At 48.9% G+C, this 25,615-nt stretch overlaps 1 protein-coding gene across 3 annotated transcripts in view; it reads left to right on the forward strand.

The window, feature by feature from the left end:
* ak8 (adenylate kinase 8) overlaps positions 1–25,615 on the forward strand; it is a 257,899-nt gene that overhangs the window by 15,110 nt on the left and 217,174 nt on the right. For all 3 annotated transcript variants that reach the window (XM_072488580.1, XM_072488581.1, XM_072488579.1), the window contains exons 3-4: positions 8,378–8,427; positions 18,230–18,340. In XM_072488580.1, the coding sequence (XP_072344681.1) occupies positions 8,378–8,427; positions 18,230–18,340 (161 nt within the window). The remainder of the gene's footprint in view (positions 1–8,377; positions 8,428–18,229; positions 18,341–25,615) is intronic.

The raw sequence follows: 25,615 nt of genomic DNA on the forward strand, positions 1-25,615 counted from the left end.
ACAGAATACTTGTTAGGTTTAGACCTGACCAGCCCCAAAGTAACGGCCCTCACACACGAGAAAGCCGTGGAGCAATTAGTTGCAAATGTTAAAATGGCTCAGTTAGCAGCCGCAGTAAAATTGGGCACCAGAAAGAAACAGAGCAAGGCTTGTTTTGACAAGACAGTGCATGCAACTGAGTACGATATCGGACAGCAAGTGATGCTTTCTGTATATAACCCCAGCACATTCCTGTCACCAAAATACTCGGGTCCGTATTCCATTGCGGATAAAGTAAGCCCTTCCATTTATAAGATAAAGTACCCCAATGGTAAGACTGCCTGGTTTTATGTAAACCAGCTGAAGGTTTATGGAACACAGTCGAACCATGCACACCATGTCATGCTTGACGCAGCAGACCACACCCCGCCCACAGCCAACGTACCCCTACCATCCCCCACCACGTCCAGCCCAGCCACGGATTCGCCCTCTACTCCACCCCCGAAATATACACTCCGCCCCGGAACGCCCACAGATTGCAGCAACCGAGACAGCGACTGTGACTCGGACGATAGCCACAGCACGCCTCCCTACTATCCCCATGCAACCGGACCCACACCCAGCGACTCCGACTACGATCCAAGTGATCCCTTCCTGATCACTTTTCTGAACAAATCCCACCACCGACCACCGAACCACACTGACGACCCCGATTTTGTCCCCACACAACTAGACACCAACTATTGGCACCATGACAACTCGTACCGACTCGTCCGCAATGACGAGAGCAACCCCAACTCATATCATGCAGCCCTTTCAGCCCTAATCCACTCCAGAGTTTGGCACCCGGGAGAAGAGGACGACCTTGGGTCTGACTCCCAAACCGCCAACCCCTTTGCGGCCCTGTTCGCAACCGAGAACTGAGGTGTCCAGATGATGTTTTAAAGGAACCGCTTGGGAGAAGTGTTGTCCTTTCTGATGGAACCTGCAGAATGTTTTATGTTGTTTATAAGTTTGTTAAATGTTGTATGTCCGACAGGAGAATTTTCTCACTGCCACACGCCTATTCGGCCGAAACCTCCGAGGACTTGCCCTCAGAGACCCACCGTTGCCACATGCTTGTTCAGAGGAACTAGCTTTTCAGCTGATACTTGTTCGGGTATCAGATGCCCGCTCGTAACTGCCCTTCTGGTTCGAAGGATAGAACCACTATGGCAGCCCCACCACGATAACTACATTTTTGCCCGTTCTTGTCGGTTGCTCAGGCTGTGGAGAAACGGCTTGAGACCCACCCTGCCTGGGAACCCCCCCCCGCTGGTCAATCACGCTCGGGTAAGGGAGATACGGCATTGGTAGCCGTCCTACCCGGGGACTCCATCCACCTCTTACCCGTTGCGGCCCATACGCACCTCATTTGGCATTTTTCATTTCAAAAAGTTTTGTTTGTTTAGGTAACCCTTAGGTGGCCGGCCATCTGCTATTTACATCCTGGAACATTTTGATGGTAAATCAGCACTGGTTCATGACTGGGTAGTGTGCCGTGTCCTAAAATTTGTTTTTTGGAGAAAAAAAAAATGAGGGAGTCACACATAGTGACCAATTATAAAGGGAATAATTGGCACCAAAGGACAGACACACTAGCATACCAGATATTAAACAAAGATAGTTACAGACACTATGCTTGTTTCTACAGAACTCCAGAAGCTCCAGGACCGGAGAAAATAAAGAAAGAGAAGGAAAGAGAACAGCCATGAGGACTTCCTTCATATTGATCAACATACTGTATATGAACTTTTGGTTGTGCGCGAACCCCATGACTTCAAACCCCCCAGCCGTTAATGTTTCACTGCCCTGCAGTACCCAGAGCCCAGTCACTAGCGACACTACATCTTCTTGGTGTGCCAGGTTCATAACCTGGTACTCCCTGTCCTATGTGATCGAAACACTACTAGCGTTGGCGATACTCTGCTGTGTAGTGCAGACTATGCGTCTACGAAAATGGAGAAGGAGAGCCTACCGCGTTCGAACCCCGGTATATAGGATCAGATTTTCATAGAATTTACAGTGCAGAAGGAGGCCATTCGGCCAATTGAGTCTGCACCGGCTCTTGGAAAGAGCACCCTACCCAAGCCCACACCACCCTATCCCCATAACCCAGTAACCCCACTCAACCAACACTAAGGGTGTTGTTGATCCCCTATGTTCGGTTACGACCAGACCCCCGACCCCCGTGATCCATTATAAAATAATAAAGTGCATTCACTTGCGTTTATTGTTGTTGTAAATAAAGAGATGTAAGAAACTTTTTCATGAACAAAAAAAAAATTTGTATGATCCTGAGCTTGACTGCCAAGCCAGGAAAGACTGTATGAAATGCTGTGATTTTGTTGTATGATTGAGGAAGGTAGGATAATGGAATGTTTAGCGAGTGTAGTGTACTAAGGATAAGTTAGAAGTTCCAAGTTTGTTGTTTTGTAATGCATGTCCCTGTCTGACATAGCGCCCTTAGAATTGTTAGTTAAAGATTTTTGTGCATAGCTATGGTCAGTGCAGAGGCCATGTAGGAGGTGTTCCCCCCCCGGGTCAGGGAATGGAAAGTAACAATAATGATGTGATCCTTCATGCTTCGCGTTAGGATGACAAGGGGAGATTGTAGCCGGTTAAAATGGCTAACTCCCGATTAGAATGGCCAAACCCCGATTTAAAATGGCAAACGGAAGAGGCTGATGGGAAAATCAGCCAACAGGACTCAAACAGGCAGCTGCAGGCAAAACTGTGTATTCGCCTCTGGGGAGGCCAGACAGAATCGATACCTGCAGCCATCAACACAACAACACACCAGCCATCTGAATACTAATTAGCAATCCCTGGGAACAATACGCTACAAATTAGACACACAAAGCCAACCCAGACTTTTCGGCGCCAGCAGGAGCGAGAGGTGAACGACCTCCCACACAAAAGAGAGGTGAACGACTACCCCAAAACCGCCCATCGATCAGGGAATCGCTCCAGCATTGGAGAATATCGAACCAAGTGATTGGGACGAAGTCCAATCACTTGGAACCAGGTACAGGGTCCGCCCCGAAAGGCGGGAAGCCCCTGGGAACTATAAGAATAGGGGCCAAATCGCTCTCTTCTCCTCTCTGCACCCTTTGAGACCCTTCTGCTGACCTTCTACAACAGCCGCAAGAACTGTAAGTCTTACTCCAACGCTCGCTACGAGATAGGCACTCCTGACTATCGACCTGTACCCGCTTTGAATCCCGCAGGCTCAGAACCCATACGATAGGCCATTCGTTTCCCTGACCTGGTGGGCCATTTCTAAAGTTAAGTATTGGCCTGTTAGTTGTCGGAAGTAGCTTAGAAGTAGAATTAATGTATAAGTATTGATTACTGTCTATAATAAATGTGCGTTGATTTAACTCTTACTAAGCGGTGTGTTGGATTATTGATCATTACTCGGACTTGAACCATGTGGCGGTATCAGAAAGATACCTGGCGACTCAAGAGCTAAGGTGATAGAACAAGAGCAATTAAACTAAGGCTAAAACGAGCAACAGGACCCACCAGCAAAATTTCGAACGAACACTGGGTCACCGGGCCAAACTGCCGAATCGGCGTATTTTTGCGCAAATGTCTGGGAAAACCATGCTAAGGTGGGTGCGACGTCTCCGGCCCATTAGGAGTTCCGCGGGAGCTACCCCAGTCACCGCATGTTGGGTGGTCCTATATGAAAACAAAAAATGAGCCAGTCTCGCGTCCATCGACCCGGAAGACTTTCTTTAGGCCTCGTTTGAATGTCTGCACTGCGCGCTCCACCAACCCATTTGAAGCCGGGTGGTATGGGGCGGTGTGGATATGGCATATGCCGTTCATCTTCATGAACCTGGCAGACTCCTCACTTGTGAACGGAGTGCCGTTGTCCGTGACCAGCACCTCTGGGAGGCCATGCATACTGAAAGACAAACGCATCTTCTCGATTGTTGCGCAGGACATTGTGCCTACCATCTTATGCACCTCTAACAATTTAGACTGGGCATTGATTAATAGAAGGAACATGAATCCTTGAAAAGGACTGGTGAAATCCGCAAGCTAGCGTGCCCAAGGCCGCCCTGGCCATTCCCAGTGATGTAGGGGCATGGCCGGCGGAAGCTTCTGATGCTCCTGGCAAATGGAGCAGTTTTGGGCCACCTTCTCAATGTCGGCGTCGAGACCTGGCCAACAGACATAACTCCGGGCCAACATTTTCATTTTGGTCACACCCGGATGTCCATTTTGCAAGTCTCTTAGTATCAGCTCCTGTCCTTTTTCCGGGACAATCACACACATCCCCCACCAAAGGATACTGTCTTCCACGCTAACTTCTGACAGCTTGAAGGAAAATGCCCGCAACACACCTGGGAGCTGTCTCTGCTGCCCACCATACAGAACAATGTGCCGAACCTTTGACAGGACTGGCTCCGTCTGGGTCCACTCACGGATCTGTGATGCCGTGACAGGCAAGGTGTCCATAAAATTTAGGGTTGCAACCACCTAACCGGTCGTGGGGGTCGACATGGGGCCAGTCGATAATGACAATCAGCTCAGTGCGTCGGCATTCGTTATCTGGGTTCCTGGTTTGTGCTCCAGAGAATACTCGTAGGCAGCGAGCAACAAAGCCCAGCGCTGGATCCGTGCGGAATCAATGGGCGGTATTGACTTATCCTCTCTGGAAAGTCCCAGCAGAGGCTTATGATCAGTCACGATAGTGAAGTGGTGGCCATACACGTACTGGTGGAAGCGTTTCACCGGAAAAAAACACCACCAGGCCCGCCTTCTCGATCTGCGCGTACTTCTTTTCCGCTGCAGTCAATGTGCGGGAGGCGAAAGCTATCGGCCGCTCGGCCCCATTCTCCATCTTGTAGGACAGGACGGCCCTAATACCATACGGGGATGCATCACATGTGATGAGCAAAGGCTTTCCAGGATCATAGTGGGTTCGTAACCCAGACAACGACAATTGTTATTTTACCCGCCGGAAAGCAGTTTCTTGCTGCTGTCCCCAAACCCAGGCGTGATTCTTTAGCAGAAGGTGCAACGGGGCCAGCGTAGTTGCCAGATTGGGGAGGAACTTCCCGTAATAGTTTACGAGGCCGAGAAAAGAACAAAGATGCGATGTGTCAGTTGGGGTGGGGGCCTGTTGAATTGCGCGCGCCTTCTCTGCGACGGGGTGCAAACCCTCGCGGTCCACCCGATAACCCAGGTAGACTACTTCCTTGACCTGAAAGACGCACTTTGTGTGACGTAAACGAACTCCAGCCTCTGAAAAGCGTCTAAAGACAGCCTCCAAATTTTCCAAATGTTCCTGCTCCGACGTCCCTGTAATCAAAACGTCGTCTAAGTGGACAGCGACACGCGGTAAACCTCTCAAAATGCTCTCCATGACGTGTTGAAAAATAGCGCAGGAAGAGGATACCCCAAAGGGCAACCATGTATATTCATAGAGGCCCTGGTGTGTATTAATCATTACATATGGCCGGGAGGCAGGGTCCAGCTCCAACTGTAGGTAGGCGTGACTCATATCTAATTTTGTGAACGAGAGTCCGCCTGCAAGCTTCGCGCAGAGATCCTCTATGCGAGGCATTGGATATCGGTCGAGCCGGGAAGCCGTATTCCCTGTAAGTTTATAGTCGCCGCACAAGCGGACTGTGGCATCTGGCTTCATTACAAGTAGAATTGGTGCTGCCCAGGCAGCAAAACAGACGGGCCTGATAATACCCAAAAGTTTCCAAACGAGTGAGCTCCCCTTCTACCTTCTGAGTAATAAATAAGGCACCGGGCATGCCCGGAAATAGCGCGGCGTGGCCCCTGGTTCGACTTGGATACGGGCGACGGCCCCTTTTATTTTCTCCAAACTGGGCTGGAATACATCTGGGTACCGTCCGAGCACCTCAGTCAACCCTCCAGAAACTGTTTGGAGGATGTGCTGTTACTGCAGCCGCAAATGGCGCAACCAGTCCCGACCCAACAGGCTGGGGCCGTGGCCGCGCACCACGATAAGTGGGAAACGCCCCTCCTGGCGTCCATAAACAACAGGGGTCATCGTAGTTCCTGAAATGTCCAATGGTTCCCCCATGTAGATGGCCAACCTGGCCTGTGTGTCGGTTAATGTAGGGGTCTGTATACCCTGCTTGATGCGGTCGAATGTTCTCTGGGCAATCACGGAGACCACTGCGCCAGTGTCCAACTCCATCTCAAGCGGGTGACCATTGACCCGTACTGTCACCTTAGTGGGGGCCACACGGGGAGCTGCACACAATGCAGCTGCAGGCAGTCGTCCTCTGTCTCCACGTCCTCGGGAGTAGTTGCCGCAGGTCATCCAAATGGATGGTACGGCCCCTGGGCTGGCCCCAGTTTCTGTCGGAACGACGGCGTCTCTGGCACCCCCAGGACCGGCGTCCGCGACTGGGTCAGCGCCCACAAGTCTGTCACGGAAATGGCTCCTCATCCATTGGTTCTGGAGAAGGCTCCCTTCGGAGAGGAATGTCCGACGGCCACTGGCGTCGATCCGGACGTCGCCTCGCCCAAGGTACCGCAGGGGTGCGGGGGGACGCTTTCGGACAGAAGGGGTTGTGCCCCAAGGCATGCACTTCCATTCCCTGTAGCTCCTGCACTCCTCGTTCTGCGCTCTCTCGGGACAATACTATTTGAATGGCCTGTTGAAAAGTCAATGTTGGCTCAGCTAACAACTTTCTCTGGGTGGCCGCATTGTTAATACCGCAAACCAAATGGTCGCGGAACATTTATGACAAGGTCTCACCATAGTCACAGTACTCCGCAATCCTGCATAGCCTGGTTAGAAAGTCGGCAAGGGATTCTCCTGGGGTCCTCGCAGCGGTATTAAACCGGTAACGCTGGACTATCGTGGACGGGGTTGGGTTAAAATGTTGCCCCACTAAGTTCACAAGTTCATCAAACGTTTTGGTGTCCGGCGCAGCTGGGTACATAAGGCTCCTAATCACCCCAAACGCATGCGGGCTGCAGGCGGTGAGCAATATGACCACCTGGCGCTCGTTTTCGGTGATGTTGTTTGCCCGGAAATAGTAACACATCCGTTGTGCGTACTGGTTCCAGCTTTATAGCGCAGCGTCAAAAACATCCAAACGTCCATACAGAGGTATGGTGTAATAGAAAACAACTTCCAACCTGTATCCAACAAAAATCCAGGGAGGTGGCTTCAGCAGTGTAGACAGCTATTCACTTTAACCCTCGTCGCCAGTTTTGTGAGGGCCACGAAGAATCCAGCACGAGTTGAAGGATAGAAAGAAATAACATTTATTTACAATAACATATATGTACAACAGCAGCAAGTTCCTTGTTGCTCACTCTCCTCTAGCCGGTTCCAAACTGGCCAGCTTTATTTATGCAGGGAATCTGCTAATGATTTCTCCGCCCCCCTCATTGGGGAAGCTCATACTCCCAAAGGATTGTGGGATTGCCATTAGTCCCCAGCCAATGGTAAGCAGGCAGGTTATAACTGTGAGAATAAGCAGTAATTATCAAAAAAAATCTGTATCGTCGACTGTGCTGGTAATTAACTAGATTTTTAAAATGTCACAGAGAGTTGAATTGTTCGAAGTGTTAATAGGTTTCAGCACAATAGGTGTTCTACATATCTGAGAATGAATGGCAGTTTCAAGAAGTTGTAATAACAGATGGTCCGTTTGTTGGGGTTTCTGGTTTGTTGACGCAAACTAATAGGATTACAAGTTTTTTTTCACATGGCAGAATGTATTTTTTCTCAGCTATTTTTAAAATTTAGAGTACCCAATTATTTTTTTCTATTAAGGGGCAATTTAGCATGGCCAATCCACCTAACTTGCACATGGCCCTTAGTGTCCAAAAAGGTTAGATTAGGTGGGGTATTGGGGATAGGTTGGAAGTGTGCGCTTAAATAGGGTGCTCTTTCCAAGGGCTGGTGCAGACGTGATGGACCAAATGGCCTCCTTCTGCACTGTAAATTCTATGATTCTATGATAATCTAGAGTTGGGTGCAACCTGACTGGAGTGAAATGGAGTTAGACTGCCTCTTCCAGGAGTTACATCACAACATTGTCCAAATTAAAACATCTTTGCAACAATGCTGCAGCTGTACTGTGAATACAGACATGGAGTCGTCTCAATGTATGGCACAAAATAAATGCTATTATATTCTAATTTGAGAGCAAATATAGAAAAATAAATAGGAACATATAAGTTTATTTACATTATATAAGCTGCAAGATTTATTCTGGCTTGGCATGATCTTACACAAAGCAAGCTTTGGAAAGGAATTGTACAATTTATCTTGAATTTTCTGTCTATGTTTATATTTTTAATATAAATTTGACAATCATATTTTCTTCCAAATGTTTCATAGTTCCCCGAGTGTTCCTGCTGGGACCACCTGCCTCAGGGAAACTTACTATTGTAAGTCCATTCTAAATTTAAACTATTTACTGAAGAAAAATATTGTGTAATTAATGTTGAATGAATTTTTTTGAAAAAAAATAACTCCAGTAGAGCATTGCTATGTTAAAATTAGTTTCTCAATCTAAAATGATTTTTCGAAATGGAAGTGGTTATTTGATATATGTTTGTATGAAATTCGTTGATCCACAAGCTTTTGTACCATGTCAGAATTGCAAGATTATTTAGATGGTAATTTTAGTTTTTGCATGCAAGCTTCTGTTTTTTAAAATATTTGATTATTTTCCCAAACTGAAAGGAGCTGTTTTATGTTATTTTCGAGATTTTGTAATTTCTCCACATAAATCTGTTAACAACTTTTTCAGGTTGGAAAGTGGAACCAAATAATTTTAGTTTTCCTTACTTGAAGTTTGCATTAATTATTAAAGTAACATTTTGTCAGTGCAGCCTCACTGTTTACAAGAAGTAAAATAAATTAAATACCGTTTAAAAATATTGTCAGGCCTTGGGACATTACTATCTGCAAAAAATGTTTGTTATCATTCTGCAACAATTCTGCATCGTGATGAAATTTAAATTACTAAATAATGGTCTTAAAAATTAGAAGGTAGATTATTGCCAGCTGAAAACTAAATGTTGTGAAGACTGTCTGGCACACAGAAGGAATAAACTAAACAATTAAAGTATTTTTTTAAATTGCCCTTCATTTAAAACTGTTATTCCCCTTCACCGCCCTCCTGTCCTCAAATTTTATCTGTCCATTTTCCTTTAGAGAGTCTATCTGGACCTTTTTGCTCTTCAATAAGGGCTGTACTTGTCAGGCCTAATAGCATCTTGATATCTCTAAAGGATCGGTCAGTCAATGTTCTCTATACTAGATATTATTCATTCTATGAAGTTAAGAATCTTGCCCTGGATCTGAGCCTCTTTAAATGAAGGAAGATACTCGAAGACACTTTCACACATCCCTACTTCACTCCTGCATGCCGATTGGAATCTTCTGCAATCTTCTCCTTATTGCATCATTGCCCCCCCAACTTGATCAATCCACTTTGACCCTGCTTGCAGTTTCTTCTTCCAAATTCCATTCTCTCTGATGCACCAGGCCTTTACCATCCTGCCTGGGGTCACTGCCTCCCATTGTTTCACCTTCGCCAGGGGGATGCAGTGGGTAGTAGAAATGTCACAGAAACAAAGAAAATAGGAGCAGAGGTAGACCATTTACCTTCGAGCCTGCTGCACCATTCATTATGATCATGGCTCATCATCCAGCTCAGTAACCTGTCCCTGATCTCTTCCCCACCCCCAAATCCTTTATCCCTTTAGCCCAAGAACTAATCTAACCTTCCTGAAAACATACAATGTTTTGGCCTCAACTGCTTTCTGTGGTAATGAATTTCACAGGCTCACCACTCTGGATGAAAAAATTTCTCCTCATCTCAGTCCTAATTGGTTTACCCCATATCCTTAGACTGTGACCCCCTGGTTCTGGACTCCCCACCATTGGGAATATCCTTCCTCCATCTACCCTGTCTAGTAAATCTTTACTGCACACCCTCTATAGCAAGAATAGCCTTCCTCAGATAAGGAGACCAAAACTGCACACACACTATTCCAGGCTTGGTCTCAACAAGGCCCTGTATAATTGCAGTACGACATCCCTGCTCCTGTACTCTAATCCTTTTGCTATGAAGGCCAACATGCCATTTGCCTTCTTTACGGCCTGCTATAACTGCTTACTTTCAGCGACTGGTGTCCATGGACATCCAGGTTTCATTGCACGTTCCCCTCTCTCAATCTATAGCCATTCAGATGATAATCTGCCTTCCTGTTTTTGCCACCACAGTAGATAACCTCACATGTATCCACATCATGCTGCATCTGCCAAGCATTTGCCCACTCACCTGTCCAAATCACATCAAAGTACCTCTGCATCCTCCTCACAGCTCGCCTTCCCACTCAGCTTTGTGCCATTTGCAAATTTGGAGATATTACATTTAGTTCCCTCATCTAAATCATTAATATATAGCTGGGGTCCTAGCGTTGATCCCTGCGGTACCCCACTAGTCACTGCCTACCATTTAGAAAAATACCTGTTTATTTTATTCTTTGTTTCCTGTCTGCCAACCAGTTTTCTATCCATCTCAATACAATATTCCCAATCCCATGCACTTTAATTTTACACACTAATCTCTTATGTGGGAATTTGTTGAAAGCCTTCTGATAGTCCAAAAAAACCACATCAACTGGCTCCCCTTCGGCAACTCTACTAGTTATATCTTCGAAGAATTTCAGTAGATTGGTCAAGCATGACTTTCCTTTCGGAAATTCATACTGACTCTGTCCTATCCTGCTACTGTTTTCCAAGTGCTCTGCTATTAAATCTTTTAAATAGACTCTTAGCATTTTCTCCACTATCAATATCTGGTTGGCTGGTTTATAATTTTCTGTTTTCTCTCTACCTCCCTTTTTAAATAGTGGGGTTTTAAATTAGCTAACCTCCAATATGTAGGAACTGTTCCAGAGTCTAGAGAATCTTGGAAGATGACCACCAATGCATCCACTATTTCTATGGCCATTTCCTAGGGCAGCACGGTAGCATAGTTGTTAGCACAGTTACTTCACAGCCCCAGGTTCCCTGGATCGATTCCCGGCTTGGGTCACTGTCTGTGCGGAGTCTGCACATTCTCCCCGTGTCTACGTGGGTTTCCTCCGGGTGCTCCAGTTTCCTCCCACAGTCCAAAGATGTGCAGGTTAGGTGGATTGGCGATACTAAATTGCCCTTAGTGTTCAAAAAGATTGGATGGGACTTCCGATTGCGGCTATGCTGAGCTAAGTCGCACGTTCGGCAGCTCCCGCCAGAAATTGACTTTTGGGCTCTTTTTAGGGGTCCCAGCGGCATTTGTTCGACAGTTCCCAGTGTGGGAAGGTAACAGTACGATTTCCCCGGCACTGTATGGATTGGACCAGGAGTGGAATGGTGAAAAAAGTAATTTTGGTGCAGCGAAAAGTGCGAGGGAGGAAAGCCAAGATGGCGGCGGGTGGAGACCAGGCAGCGTGGGCGCAGTGGTCGCAAGAGCAGCAGGAGTTTCTCAAGCGCTGCTTCACGGAATTGAAAGCAGAGCTGCTGGAGCCGATGAAGGCTTCGATCGACAAGCTGGTCGAGACCCAGAAGGCCCAAGGGGCGGCGATCCGGGAGGTGTGGCAGAAGGCCTTGGAGAATGAGGACGAGATATTGGGCCTGGCGGTGAAGGTGGAGGCTCACGAGGCGCTGCATAAGAAATGGCAGGAGAAGTTCGAGGACATGGAGAATCGGTTGAGGAGGAAGAATCTGCGGATTCTGGGTCTCGCGGAGGGAATGGAGGGGTCAGATGCTGGAGCATATGTGGTCACGATGCTGAACACGTTGATGGGTGCGGGTGCCTTCCTGAGGCCCCTGGAGCTGGATGGGGCCCAGTGAGTCCTGGCGAGGAGGCCCAAGTCTAACGAGCCGCTGCGGGCGGTATTGGTGCGGTTCCATCGCTTGGTGGACAGGGAGTGTGTCTTAAGATGGGCAAAAAAGGAGCGGAGCAGCAGGTGGCAGAATGCAGAGGTCCGTATATACCAGGTCTGGAGCGCGGATGTGGCCAAGAAGAGGGCCGGGTACAATCGGGCTAAGGCGGTTCTGCATCGGAAGGGGGTGAAATTTGGGATGCTGCAGCCGGTGCGACTGTGGGTCACGTTTAAGGACCGGCACCATTACTTTGAGATGCCGGAGGAGGCGTGGACCTTTATTCAGGCTGAAAAGCTGGACACGGACTGAGGGTCGGTTGTGAGGGGAGGTCGCGGGGGGCTACAGGTTTACTGTGCTTTGGGGGATGTTCTGTTCTGTTCTGTATTGTTTCCTTGGGTGCTGGGTGGGGTAGGGTGAAATGGTTCGAAGTAGGGGTTGTGTGAGAGTGTGGGCGTCGGTGGTTGGAAGGACGGGGCCCCGTTGGGGGGAGAGGAGATGGGAGGCTCGAGGTGGGGGAGCTGGGATTAGGCTGCAAAAGGGAGCTGCGCCAGCGATGGCAGGGCCGGTTTGATGGAAAGCACGGGCTTTTTCCAGCGCTAGGGAAGGAAGGGGCGGGGCCGGGGGGAAGGGCGGTGTTGGAGAGGAGCGCCCGCTGATGGACAGGAGGGGGGGAGACTACCACACTGGGGGGTCGATGGAGTGGTGGGAGTGGCCGGGGTCAGCAGGAGTCAGCTGACTTACGGGAGTGCTATGGGTGCAGCAACGCAGCTAGGGGGGGACCTAGCTGGGGGGGAGGGGGGAACTGGGTTGCTGCTGCATTGGCCAAAGGAGAGCTGGAGCCCGGAGAGAGAGTCTGGGTGGGGGTCTGCCGCTGGGGGGAATGGAGAGTGCGGGAGGCGCGGGCATGTGGCTGGCCTAGAAAAGGGGATGGCTAATCTGCGGCGGGGGTTGCGGTGCGGTGCGGGAAGCCCCTTGATCCGGCTGATAACTTGGAATGTGAGAGGCCTGAACGGCCGGTCAAGAGGGCCCGTGTGTTCGCGCACCTGAAGGGACGGAAGGCAGATGTGCTCCAGGAGACACATTTAAGGGTGGCAGATCAGGTTAGGCTGGGAAAGGGGTGGGTAGGGCAGGTTTTCCACTCTGGGTTGGACGCAAAGAATCGAGGGGTGGCGATTTTGGTGGGGAAGCGGATGTCGTTTGAGGCGCTGAACATCGTGGCAGACAATGGAGGTAGATATGTGATGGTGAGTGGTAAGCTGCAGGGGGTGCGGGTGGTATTAGTGAATGTATATGCCCCGAATTGGGACGATGCCGGATTTATGCGGCGCATGTTGGGCCGGATTCCGGACCTGGAGGCAGGGAGCTTGATAATGTGGGGGGGACTTCAACACGGTACTGGTTCCAGCATTGGACCGCTCCAGGTCCAGGACCGGTAAGAGGCCAGCGGTGGCCAAGGTGCTGAGGGGGTTTATGGACCAGATGGGAGGAGTGGACCCATGGAGGTTTGTCAGGCCAGAGGCCAGGGAATTTTCTTTTTTTTCCCCACGTTCATAAAGCCTACTCCCGGATAGACGACTTTGTTATGAGCAGGGCACTAATCCTGAGGGTGAGGACACGGAGTATTCAGCCATAGCCATCTCAGACCATGCCCCGCATTGGGTGGAGCTGGAGTTAGGGGAGGAGATGGACCAGCGCCCGCTGTTGCGCCTGGATGTGGGCTTGCGGGCGGATGAGGAGGTGATCGGGCGGATCTGGGGGTGCATTGAAAGCTATCTAGAGGCTAGCGATAATGGGGAGGTGCAGGTGGGGGTGGTCTGGGAGGCGCTGAAGGCGGTGATTAGGGGAGAGCTAATCTCCACTAGGGCCCACAAGGAGAAGAAGGAGAGGAGAGAGAGGGAGAGATTGGTGGGGGAGATTTTAAGGGTGGATAGGAGGTATGCAGAAGTCCCCGAGGAGAGACTATTCAAGGAGCGACGAAGCCTTCAGGCCGAGTTCGACCTGTTGACCACCAAGAAGGCAGAGATGCAGTGGATAAAAGCGCAAGGGGCGGGGCGGTGTATGAGTACGGGGAGAAGGCTAGCCGGATGTTGGCACACCAGCTTTGGAAGCGGGAGACAGCGAGGGAGATTGGGGGAGTTGGGGATAAGGAGGGGAACACGGTGTGGAGTGCGGTGGGAATAAATGGGGTATTTAGAGACTTTTATGAGGGGCTGTATAGGTCTGAGCCCCCGACGGAGGAGGGGGGATGCGTCGATTTTTGGATCGGCTGAGGTTCCCGAGGGTGGAGGAGGAGCAGGTGGCTGGGCTTGGGGCACCGGTAGGGCTGGAGGAGCTGACTAAGGGGCTGGGGAGTATGCAGGCGGGGAAGGCACCGGGGCCAGATGGGTTCCCGGTGGAATTTTACCGGATGTACATGGACCTGCTGGACCCTCTATTAGTGAGGACTTTCAATGAGGCGAGGGAGGGGGGAGCCCTACTCCCGACGATGTCCAGGGCGCTGATCTCGCTGATCTTGAAGCGGGACAAGGACCCATTACAGTGAATTGAGGACTGTGTCCCGGGGGTGATTCACGAGGACCAGACGGGTTTTGTTAAGGGAAGGCAGATGAATACCAGTGCGGAGGCTCCTTAACGTAATCGTGATGCCTGCAGTGGAGGGGGAAGCGGAGATAGTGGCGCCGATGGACGCGGAGAAGACCTTCGATAGGGTGGAGTAGGGGTACCTTTGGGAAGTGTTGAGGAGGTTTGGGTTCGGGGAGGGGTTCATTAGTTGGGTTAGACTACTTTACGACCCCCGGTGGCGAGTGTGGCCACGAATCGGAGGAGGTCGGAATACTTTCGGCTGTACCGGGGGACGAGGCAGGGGTGCCCCCTATTCCCCTTGCTATTTGCATTGGCAATTGAGCCTTTGGCTATGGCTCTAAAGGAGTCCAGGAACTGGAGGGGGCTGGTCCGTGGGGGGGAGGAACACCGGGTATCGTTGTATGCCGATGACCTGTTACTGTATGTGGCGGACCCAGTGGGGGGGATGCCGGAGGTGATGCGGATCCTCAGGGAGTTTGGGGACATTTCCGGGTATAAGCTCAAGAGTGAGCTGTTCGTGGTACACCCAGGGGACCAGGGAAGGGAGATAGACAAGCTTCCATTTAAGAGGGCGGAAAGGAGTTTTTGGTACCTGGGGATCCAGGTGGCCAGGAGCTGGGGGGCCCTACACAAGCTCAACTTGGCGCAACTGGTGGAGAAGATGGAGGAGGAGTTTAAAAGGTGGGATATGCTGCCACTCTCCCCGGCGGGTAGGGTGCAGTCGGTGAAAATGACGGTGCTCCCGAGGTTCCTTTTTGTATTCCAGTGCCTCCCCATCCTGATCCCTAAGGCCTTTTTTAAGCGGGTCAGCAGGAGCATCATGGGATTTGTGTGGGCGAAAAGGACCCCGAGGGTGAGAAGGGTGTTTCTGGAGCAGAGTAGGGACAGAGGAGGGTTAGCGTTACCTAATCTGTGTGGGTATTACTGGGCTGCCAATGTGGCGATGATACGCAAGTGGGTAATGGAGGGGGAGGGGGTGGCGTGGAAGAGGCTGGAGATGGCGTCCTGTGTGGGCATGAGTCTGGGAGCACTGGTGACAGCACCGCTGCTGCTCCCGCCAACTAGGTATACCACGAGTCCGGTGGTGGCGGCGACTTTGAAAATTTGGGGGCAGTGGAGACGCCACAGGGAGTGACGTAGAGGCTTCGGTTTGGTCCCCGATCCAGGAGACCCATCAGTTCGTCCCAGGGTGAATGGATGGAGGGTTCCTGAGTTGGCACAGGGCAGGAATTAGAAGGATGCGGGGACCTGTTTTTAGATGGGACGTTTGCGAGCCTTGGGGCGCTGGAGGAAAAATTCGGGCTTCCTACCCGGAAATGCCTTCAGGTACATGCAGGTAAGGGCGTTTGTAAGACGGCAGGTGAGGGAGTTCCCGCTGCTTCCAGCACGCAGGATCCAGGATAGGGTGCTCTCGGGGGTGTGGGTTGGAGAGGGCAGGGTCTCGGCGATCTACCAGGAGATGCAGGAGGAGGAGGAAGCCTCGGTGGAGGAGCTAAAGGGTAAATGGGAGGAGGAGCTTGGGGAGGAGATAGACGAGGGTGCGTGGGCGGACGCCCTGGGTAGGGTTAATTCTTCCTCCTCTTGCAACAGGCTTAGCCTGATACAATTTAAGGTTCTTCACAGAGCGCATATGACAGGGGCGAGGCTGAGCAGGTTCTTTGGTGTGGAAGACAGGTGTGGGAGGTGCTCGGGGAGCCCAGCAAATCGCACCCACATGTTCTGGGCGTGCCCGGCGCTGGATGGGCTCTGGAGGGGTATTGCGAGGACGGTGTCTAAGGTGGTGAACACCCGGGTTAAGCCGAGCTGGGGGTTAGCACTATTTGGGGTATCGGACGAGCCGGGAGTGCAGGAGGCGAAAGAGGCCGGTATTCTGGCCTTTGCGTCCCTGGTAGCCCGGCGGAGGATTCTGCTACAGTGGAAGGATGCGAGGCCCCCAAGCGTGGAAGCCTGGGTCAGCGACATGGCAGGATTCATTAAATTGGAGAGGGTAAAATTTGCCTTGAGAGGGTCTGTGCAAGGGTCCTTCAGGTGGTGGCAACAGTTCCTAGACTTTCTAGCGGAGCGTTAGGAGGTGGTCAGCAGCAACCCAGAGGGGGAGGGGGGGGTGTACTTTGTGTTTTCTAATGTGTTTATTATTGCTTAATGGGGGGTTTGTATATTGGGGGAATTTGTGATGTAGTTGTAAGATGTTTATTTATGTGTTCTTTGTTTTTCTTTTTTTTTGTAAATATGTAAAAATTTGGAGAAAAAGAATTTGGAAAAAAAAAAGATTGGATGGGATTACTGGGTTACGGGGAGGGTGGGGGTGTGGGCTGAGGTAGGGTGCTCTTTCCAAGGGCCGGTGCAGACTCGATGGGCCAAATGGCCTCCTTCTGTACTGTAAATTCTATGAAAACAAATTCCTCAAGTACTCTGGGATGTAGATTATTAGGCTTAGTGGATTTATCGGCCTTCCATCTCATCAATTTCTCCAACACCATTTCCATACTAATACTGATTTCCTTCAGTTTATCCTCTCACTAGGCCCTGTTTTCCCGAACAGCTTGGAGGAGCATTTGCTCCTTCCAGGAAGGTAAGATCAAAAAATTAATAAAATATTTTTTGGTGGCGGCAGCTTCTTAGGTCACATTATTTGCAGTAAAACCTGAGCAGGCCACAGAGTCACAGAATCATTACAGCGCAGGAGGAGATCATTCTGCCCATCATGTCTGTACCGGCTCTCCAAATGAGCATTATGACATCGTGCTGTTCTCCTGCCTTTTCCCTGTACACTTGCACATTGTTTCTTTAGGACCGGGATCAGCATCTGCTCAGCAGGTGTTAGGCCCCTCATTACCATATGCAAGGGACGTAATAGCTGTTCAAGCTGGCGACCCAGGATTATCTGAGACCAAATATGATTCCAGTCGTATTTCAGGCGTCCTTATCTTGCGCATCAGACTAAAATGCTCATTTTTGTCTCTATTTTCCACCCAGAAAACAGGCACAGTGAGGAAGTTTCTACCCAAGAATTTATAACCTTATTTAAAATTAAATTGAAAACTAACCGGAAAAGGAAAGAGGAGAATTATTAAATAAATTTGATTAGAATACATAATGAAAAGCTGATGCTAGTTTAATTGTCTCGTTCTGTGTTGTAATTTCTAATATTTTTGTCGCTTTCAGTTCCATGTGAAAAAGTTTGTAACTCAATGGTCCAGAGGTTCTGAGGTTGATCCTTTTCCCTTTCTCAGAAGCATGTACTAAATCCTTGATATGTCCTCCATAATTAGGTATAAACATTGATACTTGTGGTCGAAGGTACCCTTTGAACATTCTTATTTTGCAGAAGCCCAATTGCCCAAATTTTCTTCTCGAATTGAAAATAAAAAATTTCAAATATCTTTGATTTCTAATTTATCCTAATCTTTCTGCATTTATACTGAAACGCCTACATTTTCATGGTGCCAAAGAATCTTTAACAAATAGGGAATATTACCTTTTTCTTTCTGCTACAATAAAGAGATTAAAGGCAAAAATAATTGAACTCAAAATCTCTGTTTTTATCAATCCAAAAGCCATACTTTGAACATATTTTAATCATTGATGCTTTGGTGTTGTCCCTATTCTTTTAAAATATCTGTGTATGGTATGGCATTGTCAATTCTTAAAGCCCTAAAGATTTAACCTTAAACTACTGACTGGCATTATTCCCATGTGTGTGATTTTGCATTTCACTTTTACTAGGCCAAGTTGCTGTGCGACAAGCTTGGTTCGAACTTTCTCACTTTGGAAAATATGATGGCAAATAAATCTGATGTTGTTAACAAAATTCAAAGATTCAGCATCAAAAATAAGGTACAGTAATATATTATTTAAGGTTTTATTAGCTCTGACACCTCTGAAATATGTCGGCTCTTAATCTGCCATCAGAAAAAAGGGTGGGCTATTGACCTTTGGATTGTCACGAGTGAACAGGATCTTATCCTCACTGGATATGCCCATATTCTGGTTAGCAGATATGTGCAAATTCTGGCTGGTATTCCTCAACTCCCCCTGCTTTCCCCAGGAATGCTGATAGTAATTGTGGTGCTCTAACCATAAACCTATTGAAATCACACTACCACAGTGTTGAGTTCACAGAGCAGCCACACGAGAAGTGTTGGGAACAAAAGGTTTATTTACAGAAGTTTCAAAAGACTATGTACGCAGCTCCCGGCATGGACTACCTCGCCTGGCTCACATTCTGGCCGAGTTTAAACACACTGATTTCCTTTTCCGCTGATAAGGCAGCCTAGCCCTTCAGCGGGGAAACTCGTACCCCATGAGACTCATGGGGAGCCTAATCAGCCCGGCCCCTTGGATCCCGTGAGGGTTAAAACATTCCTCGGCCCCGAAGCCCTAAAACATGCCTAACAAAGGAGGAGTTCTGCACTTCTTAGCTCGTAGCTGCCTCGCGGCCGTCATCAGAGCAGGGCCAGCTGGCAGATAGCGAACTGGTGACCTGCTTTTCCTCATTGAACGTCATGGCGGCACCCCCATCAGTGGTTGGTTGTTGGGGAACTCTTCATCGGAAACGTCTGGTGACTAAACCTCCATTGCGGAGTTGGAATCTTCGGCATCCTGCATCTCACCGTCAAGTTCCCCATGGAATGGCGCCTGCGGAACCGCCGGTGCCACGATGGCCTGGGGCTGTCCCGGTTCATCCAAAAGGGGATCCCTTATCATGGGGCTCCTACCGTAGGGGTGATCGAGGAGCCTATTCAATTCTTGGTTCTGCACACCACTATGACACTGGCCCAGTCTGCCTCTCCATAAGTCATTGATGACATTCTGTGGACGTCCAGCCATTTGGAGTGTGTGTCAATGAGGAGGAGGAGGAACATGGACCCCTGAAAAGGGCCAGCAAAATCGGCATGGCGATGTACCCACAGCCGACCCAGGTTTGAAGCGGTGCTGCAGGTGGAAACTGATGCTGCTCCTGGCACAATCAGCAGTGTTGGGCGAGCCAATCAATCTCTGTATCTAATCCTGGCCACTACACCTAACTTCGGGCAAGCACCTTCATATTAGTCACGCTGGGCTGTCCGGGTCCTCTGCCAAGATGGGGCCTTGTCCCTTGTGCGGAACCATCTTGTGTGCCCCCTAAAGGTGTATGCCATGCTCCATGCTAAGGTAAAATCCTTTAGTTCACTGGGAAGGTCGAGATGCTGGGCCCCGAACAACATGGTATGATGAACTCTGGGTAACGGGGTCAGTCTGTGTCCATGAATTTATCTGGGCCGCTGTGACCGGCAATGTATCCATAAAATGCAGAGCAGCGGCGACCTCGTTGGCTCTGGGGGATCCGTCAATAGGGGGAGCCTGCTCAATGTGTCAGCGTTTGCTATCTGCGTCCTAGGGCTGTGTTCCAGCATGCCACCAACAAGAGGGCCCACTGTTGAATTCTGGTAGACGATATGTCCGCTTTGAATAACCCCAATGGCGACTTGTGAACGGTCAATACTGTGAAATGATGTCCATAGATGTACTGGTGACTTTTTTATGGTGAAGACCATGGCCAGATCCTCCTCTATCTGAGCATAGTTACACTCAGCCGCGGCCAGCGTTCTCGAGAGGAAAGTGATGGGATGCTCCTTGCCATCGTCATCTGATGAGACAACATGGTGCCGATGTCGAATGGCGAGGCGTTGCAGGTGACCAAGAGCTGTTTAGTGGGATCAAAGTGGATCTGCAGCCAAGATGAAGTGAACTGCTTTTTTACTCAGCGAACGCTGCCTCCTGCGGCGCCCTCCACGTCCACTCCTGGTTCTTTTTGAGTAAATTGTGCAGGGTGGCCAACATTGTTGCAAGGCCCAGGATAAATTTTCCATTGTAATCTACGAGCCCCAGGAACGAACGGAACTTTGTCGCGCCACCTGGCGCGGGGGCCTGTTGGATGGCCCGCACTTTGCCTTCAACCGGGTGGAGTCCCTCCCTGATCCACGCGATAACCAAGATAGGTCACTTCTCAGGAGTGAACACTGCATTTTTCTCTGCTGAGGTGAATGCCAGATTCCGCAAAGCGACAGAGCACCTTGTCCAGGTTATGCAGGTGGTCTAGTTCAGACGTTCTTGTGACTTAAGACGTCATTCAGGTAGACCGACATGCATGGTAACCCTTGCAAAATATTCTCGATCATCCGCTGGAAAATGGCACAGGCTGATGATACACCAAAAGGCATTCTTGTATATTCGTATTGCCCCCTATGTGTGTTCGTCACCACGTACTGGCGAGACTCTGGGTCCAGCACCAATTGGAGGTACGCGTGACTCGTATTGAGCTTGGTCAATGAGTGACCTCCAGCCAATTTGTTATATAGATCCTCAATATGCGGCATCGGATACCGGTCCAGCTCTGAGGCCCTGTCAATTTATAATCGTCACAGAAACAAACTGTGCCATCGGGCTTCATGACGGGGTCGACCGTGATGGTCGACCGTGCAGCACGCCTAACCTTCACTGGCTGGATGATCCTCAGGCCTTCGAGCTGACCGAGCTTTGCCTCTTACATAGCTGTTTGCTAGAGCTGTTGGGGAGGATTTAAACTAATGTGGCAGGGGGATGGGAACTGATGCAGGAAGTTGGAAGGTAGTAAAACAGGGACAGAAACAAAAGGCAGTAAGGGGGAAAGTGTAAGGCAGAAAAGCCATTGTCAAAAATCAAAAAGGGTGACAGTACAAGGTACAGTGACTGAAGGGAGCTCAGTGAATAGGCCCAGTAATACTGAAAGGAATAAAACGGGAAGTAAAAACATTAATGGTAAGCGATGCGGCAGGTTGTTACATGAAGATATGGGTTCAACGACAAGGAAAATTTGGAGAAATGTTAAGAGGAAATATAACTTAGGACAGGTTACTGATCAAGGTGTTAAGATTCAAAACAGAGGTAAAAAAGCCAACATAAGTGTACTTTACCTGAATGCTCGTAGTATTCGGAACAAGGTAAATGAGCTGATGGCGCAAATCATCGTGATGACTATGATTTAGTGGCCATTACTGAAACATGGTTAAAGGATGGTCACGACTGGGAGTTAAATATCCGAGGGTATCAAACTATTCGGAAGGATAGAGTGGATGGTAAGGGAGGTGGTGTAGCCCTGTTATTTAAGGATGACATCCGGGCAATAGTAAGGGATGACATCGATGCTATGGAGGATAAGGTTGAATCCATTTGAGTGGAAATCAGGAATAGTAAGGCATAAAAGTCACTGATAGGAGTAGTCTATAGGCCACCAAATAGTAACATTATGGTGGGGCAGGCAATAAACAAAGAAATAACGGATGCATGTAGAAATGGTACAGCAGTTATCATGGGGGATTTAATAATGGGAGATGAGGAAATGGCTGAGGAACTGAACAGGTTTTTTGGGTCAGTCTTCACAGTGGAAGACACAAATAACATGCCAGTGACTGATAGAAATGAAGCTATGACAGGTGAGGACCTTGAGAGGATTGTTATCACTAAGGAGGTAGTGATGGGCAAGCTAATGGGGCTAAAGATAGACAAGTCTCCTGGCCCTGATGGAATGCATTCCAGAGTGCTAAAAGAGATGGCTAGGGAAATTGCAAATGCACTAGTGATAATTTACCAAAATTCACTAGACTCTGGGGTGGTCCCGGTGGATTGGAAATTAGCAAACGTGACACCACTGTTTAAAAAAGGAGGTAGGCAGAAAGCGGGTAATTATAGGCCAGTGAGCTTAACTTCGGTAGTAGGGAAGATGCTGGAATCAATCATCAAGGAAGAAATAGCGAGGCATCTGGATGGAAATTGTCCCATTGGGCAGACGCAGCATGGGTTCATAAAGGACAGGTTGTGCCTAACTAATTTAGTGGAATTTTTTGAGGACATTACCAGTGCGGTAGATAACGTGGAGCCAATGGAAGTGGTATATTTGGATTTCCAGAAAGCCTTTGACAAGGTGCCACACAAAAGGTTGCCGCATAAGATAAAGATGCATGGCGTTAAGGGTAAAGTAGTAGCATGGATAGAGGATTGGTTAATTAATAGAATAAAAGAGTGGGGATTAATGGGTGTTTCTCTAGTTGGCAATCAGTAAATAGTGGTGTCCCTCAGGGATCAATATTGGGCCCACAATTGTTCACAATTTACATAGATGATTTGGAGTTGGGGACCAAGGGCAATGTGTCCAAGTTTGCAGATGACACTAAGATGAATGGTAAAGCAAAAAGTGCAGAGGATACTGGAAGTCTGCAGAGGGATTTGGATAGGCTAAGTGAATGTGCTAGGGTCTGGCAGATGAAATACAATGTTGACAGATGTGAGGTTATCCATTTTGGTAGGAATAACAGCAAAAGGGATTATTATTTAAATGATAAAATATTAAAACATGCTGCTGTGCAGCGAGACCCGGGTATGCTAGTGCATGAGTCGCAAAAAGTTGGTTTACAGGTGCAACAGGTGATTAAGAAGGCGAATGGAATTTTGTCCTTCACTGCTAGAGGGATGGAGTTTAAGACTAGGGAGGTTATGCTGCAATTGTATAAGGTGCTAGTCAGACCACACCTGGAGTATTGTGTTCAGTTTTGGTCTCCTTACTTGAGAAAGGACATACTGGCACTGGAGGGTGTGCAGAGGAGATTCACTAGGTTAATCCCAGAGCTGAAGGGGTTGGATTACGAGGAGAAGTTGAGTAGACTGGAACTGTACTCGTTGGAATTTAGAAGGATGAGGGGGGATCTTATAGAAACATATAAAATTATGAAGGGAATAGATAGGATAGATGCGGGCAGGTTGTTTCCACTGGCGGGTGAAAGCAGAACTAGGGGGCATAGCCTCAAAATAAGGGGAAGTAGATTTAGGACTGAGTTTAGGAGGAACTTCTTCACCCAAAGGGTTGTGAATCTATGGGATTCCTTGCACAGTGAAGCAGTAGAGGCTCCTTCATTAAATGTTTTTAAGATAAAGATAGATAGTTTTTTGAAGAATCAAGGGATTAAGGGTTATGGTGATCGGGCCGGAAAGTGGAGCTGAGTCCAAAAAAGATCAGCCATGATCTCATTGAATGGCGGAGCAGGCTCGAGGGGCCAGATGGCCCACTCCTGCTCCTACTTCTTATGTTCTTATCGGCAATAGTGCGAAAATATTATGTTTGCACCGTAGGGTGCGCGTGGATCTTCGCCATAGCATCACGGATCGTCCCCAACCCGGTCTGGAAAACCTTGGTATACTTTGACAACATCGCGTTTAGGCTTCCCAAGCTCGTTCGGAAGTCACTAAGGAGGAGTTGTAGCCAGTCGCAGCCGAGCAATCAGGGGCAAACAAGTGAATTACTGCTCGTAGACCATTGAGGCCACCATGGTCCCCGCTATGGTCAGCTGTTCTCCGGTGTACGTGATCAACCCATAATGACAGTAACTGCACTCCCATCCGGAAGCGCTCCAAAGTGTGCCTTCGGACAACTGAGATGGCGGCACCTGTGATTAATTCCATTAGCAATGGGTGGTCATTGATTCAAACTGTGACCCTAATGGGGGCGACTTTGGGCGATGCAACAGAGCTCAAATGCACACATTCAACAATGGGCTCTTCCACAATAAAGGCTTGGGACCAGGAATGGCAGGCGGCCAGTCGTAGCAGAGTGGAGGATGGACGGATCATCCCGCGGTCGCCACTCCCTGTGGGCTCTCCAACTGCATGTCCCACAACGGCAGGAGGTTTCCTCATTCGACTGACGCCCGGTGGACCTCTACCCAGGCAGAGAAATAGGCCGAGGGGGCGCCGTACTCTTGGGAGGGGCATGCCCTAAGCTGAAGACTTCCATTACTTGCAATTCTTATATGCCCACACAGGGCGGTTTCCATGGTCCGTTTGAGGCTCATCTGAGGCTCGGCGAGCAACTTCCATTATGCACGCCACAGTCCAATCTATCCCGCAACATCTCAGAGAGGGCAGCGCCATATTCGCAGAATTCTGAAAGCTTCCTGAGACGCATCAAGAATTCCGTTATGGACTCTCCATGAGTCTGTCTCAACTGTATTGAAGCCGTAGCATTGGACGATGACCGATGGCTTTGGTTTGAAATGATCTGCTACAAGCGCTACTAGATCCGTGAATGACTTTGAATCCGGCCGGCAGAGAATGTTAGGCTCTTCATCGCACTAAAGGTGGCCGCCCAGCCCAACAAGAGGATCATGCACTGGCGCTCATCTCTGATAATGGTGTTGGCCCGGAAAAAAAATAACACATCCGCTTGACAAACTGCGACCAATCTTCTATATCTGCATCAAATGCGTCTAGCTTCCCAAAGTGCGGCATCGTAACGGTGGGTAAACCGAACTCCAGATGTCTGCGGGGAGGTGACTGGGTCCAGTGAAAATGGCGTCATCTGCAGCTCCACTGAAACCTCTTCGCCACTGTTGAGTTCACAGAAGCAGCCACACTGGAAGCCTTTGGAACAAAAGGTTTATTTACAGAAATATCAAAGGGCTATGTACACAGGTCCCAGCATGGACTACTGCGCCTGTCTCACACTCGGGCCGGGTCAAGTACTCTGATTTCCTCTTCCACTGATAAGGGGCCTCCGCCCCTCAGTGGGTAAGCTCATTCTCCACAAGACTCACGGGGAGCCTAATTGGCCGGGTCCCGTGGAGGTTACAACTCACGAGTTATGAATCAACTTGCAGTTGGTATCCAGTAATGTTCATATAGACCTGGAAGCAGATAGTTCATTCCCTTGGCCAAACTATAGTTTATGAATATTGTGATCTTGACATCTTGCTGTTTTTGTCACAGTGTATTTGGTGAACCCTGGTTCAGTTGAGAGAATTTGATCTTATTTCATTTTTTAAATAAATGCTGCTCATTTAAATTAATTTAAAGTAATGCTGTAGTGTGGAAGTGGATGAAAATAAGTGGAGTTACTCAGTGCTAATTAGAGGAGTAAAACGCTGCTCAAGGGAGATAACAGCTCTGGAAAAATTATTGTAGTGCAGCTCCTTGGAGAGCAGCATGGGCATTGATTATATTCTTAATACACTAGCTCTTTACTTGGAAAATTGTAATTGTTATGATACCCTTTCTGGGCTTGAATGTTTTGGTTGGCCAATGCTTTCTGATATTAATTTTGAC

This window comes from Scyliorhinus torazame, chromosome 22, assembly GCF_047496885.1.
Source record: "Scyliorhinus torazame isolate Kashiwa2021f chromosome 22, sScyTor2.1, whole genome shotgun sequence".
Classification (NCBI taxonomy): Eukaryota; Metazoa; Chordata; class Chondrichthyes; order Carcharhiniformes; family Scyliorhinidae; genus Scyliorhinus; species Scyliorhinus torazame.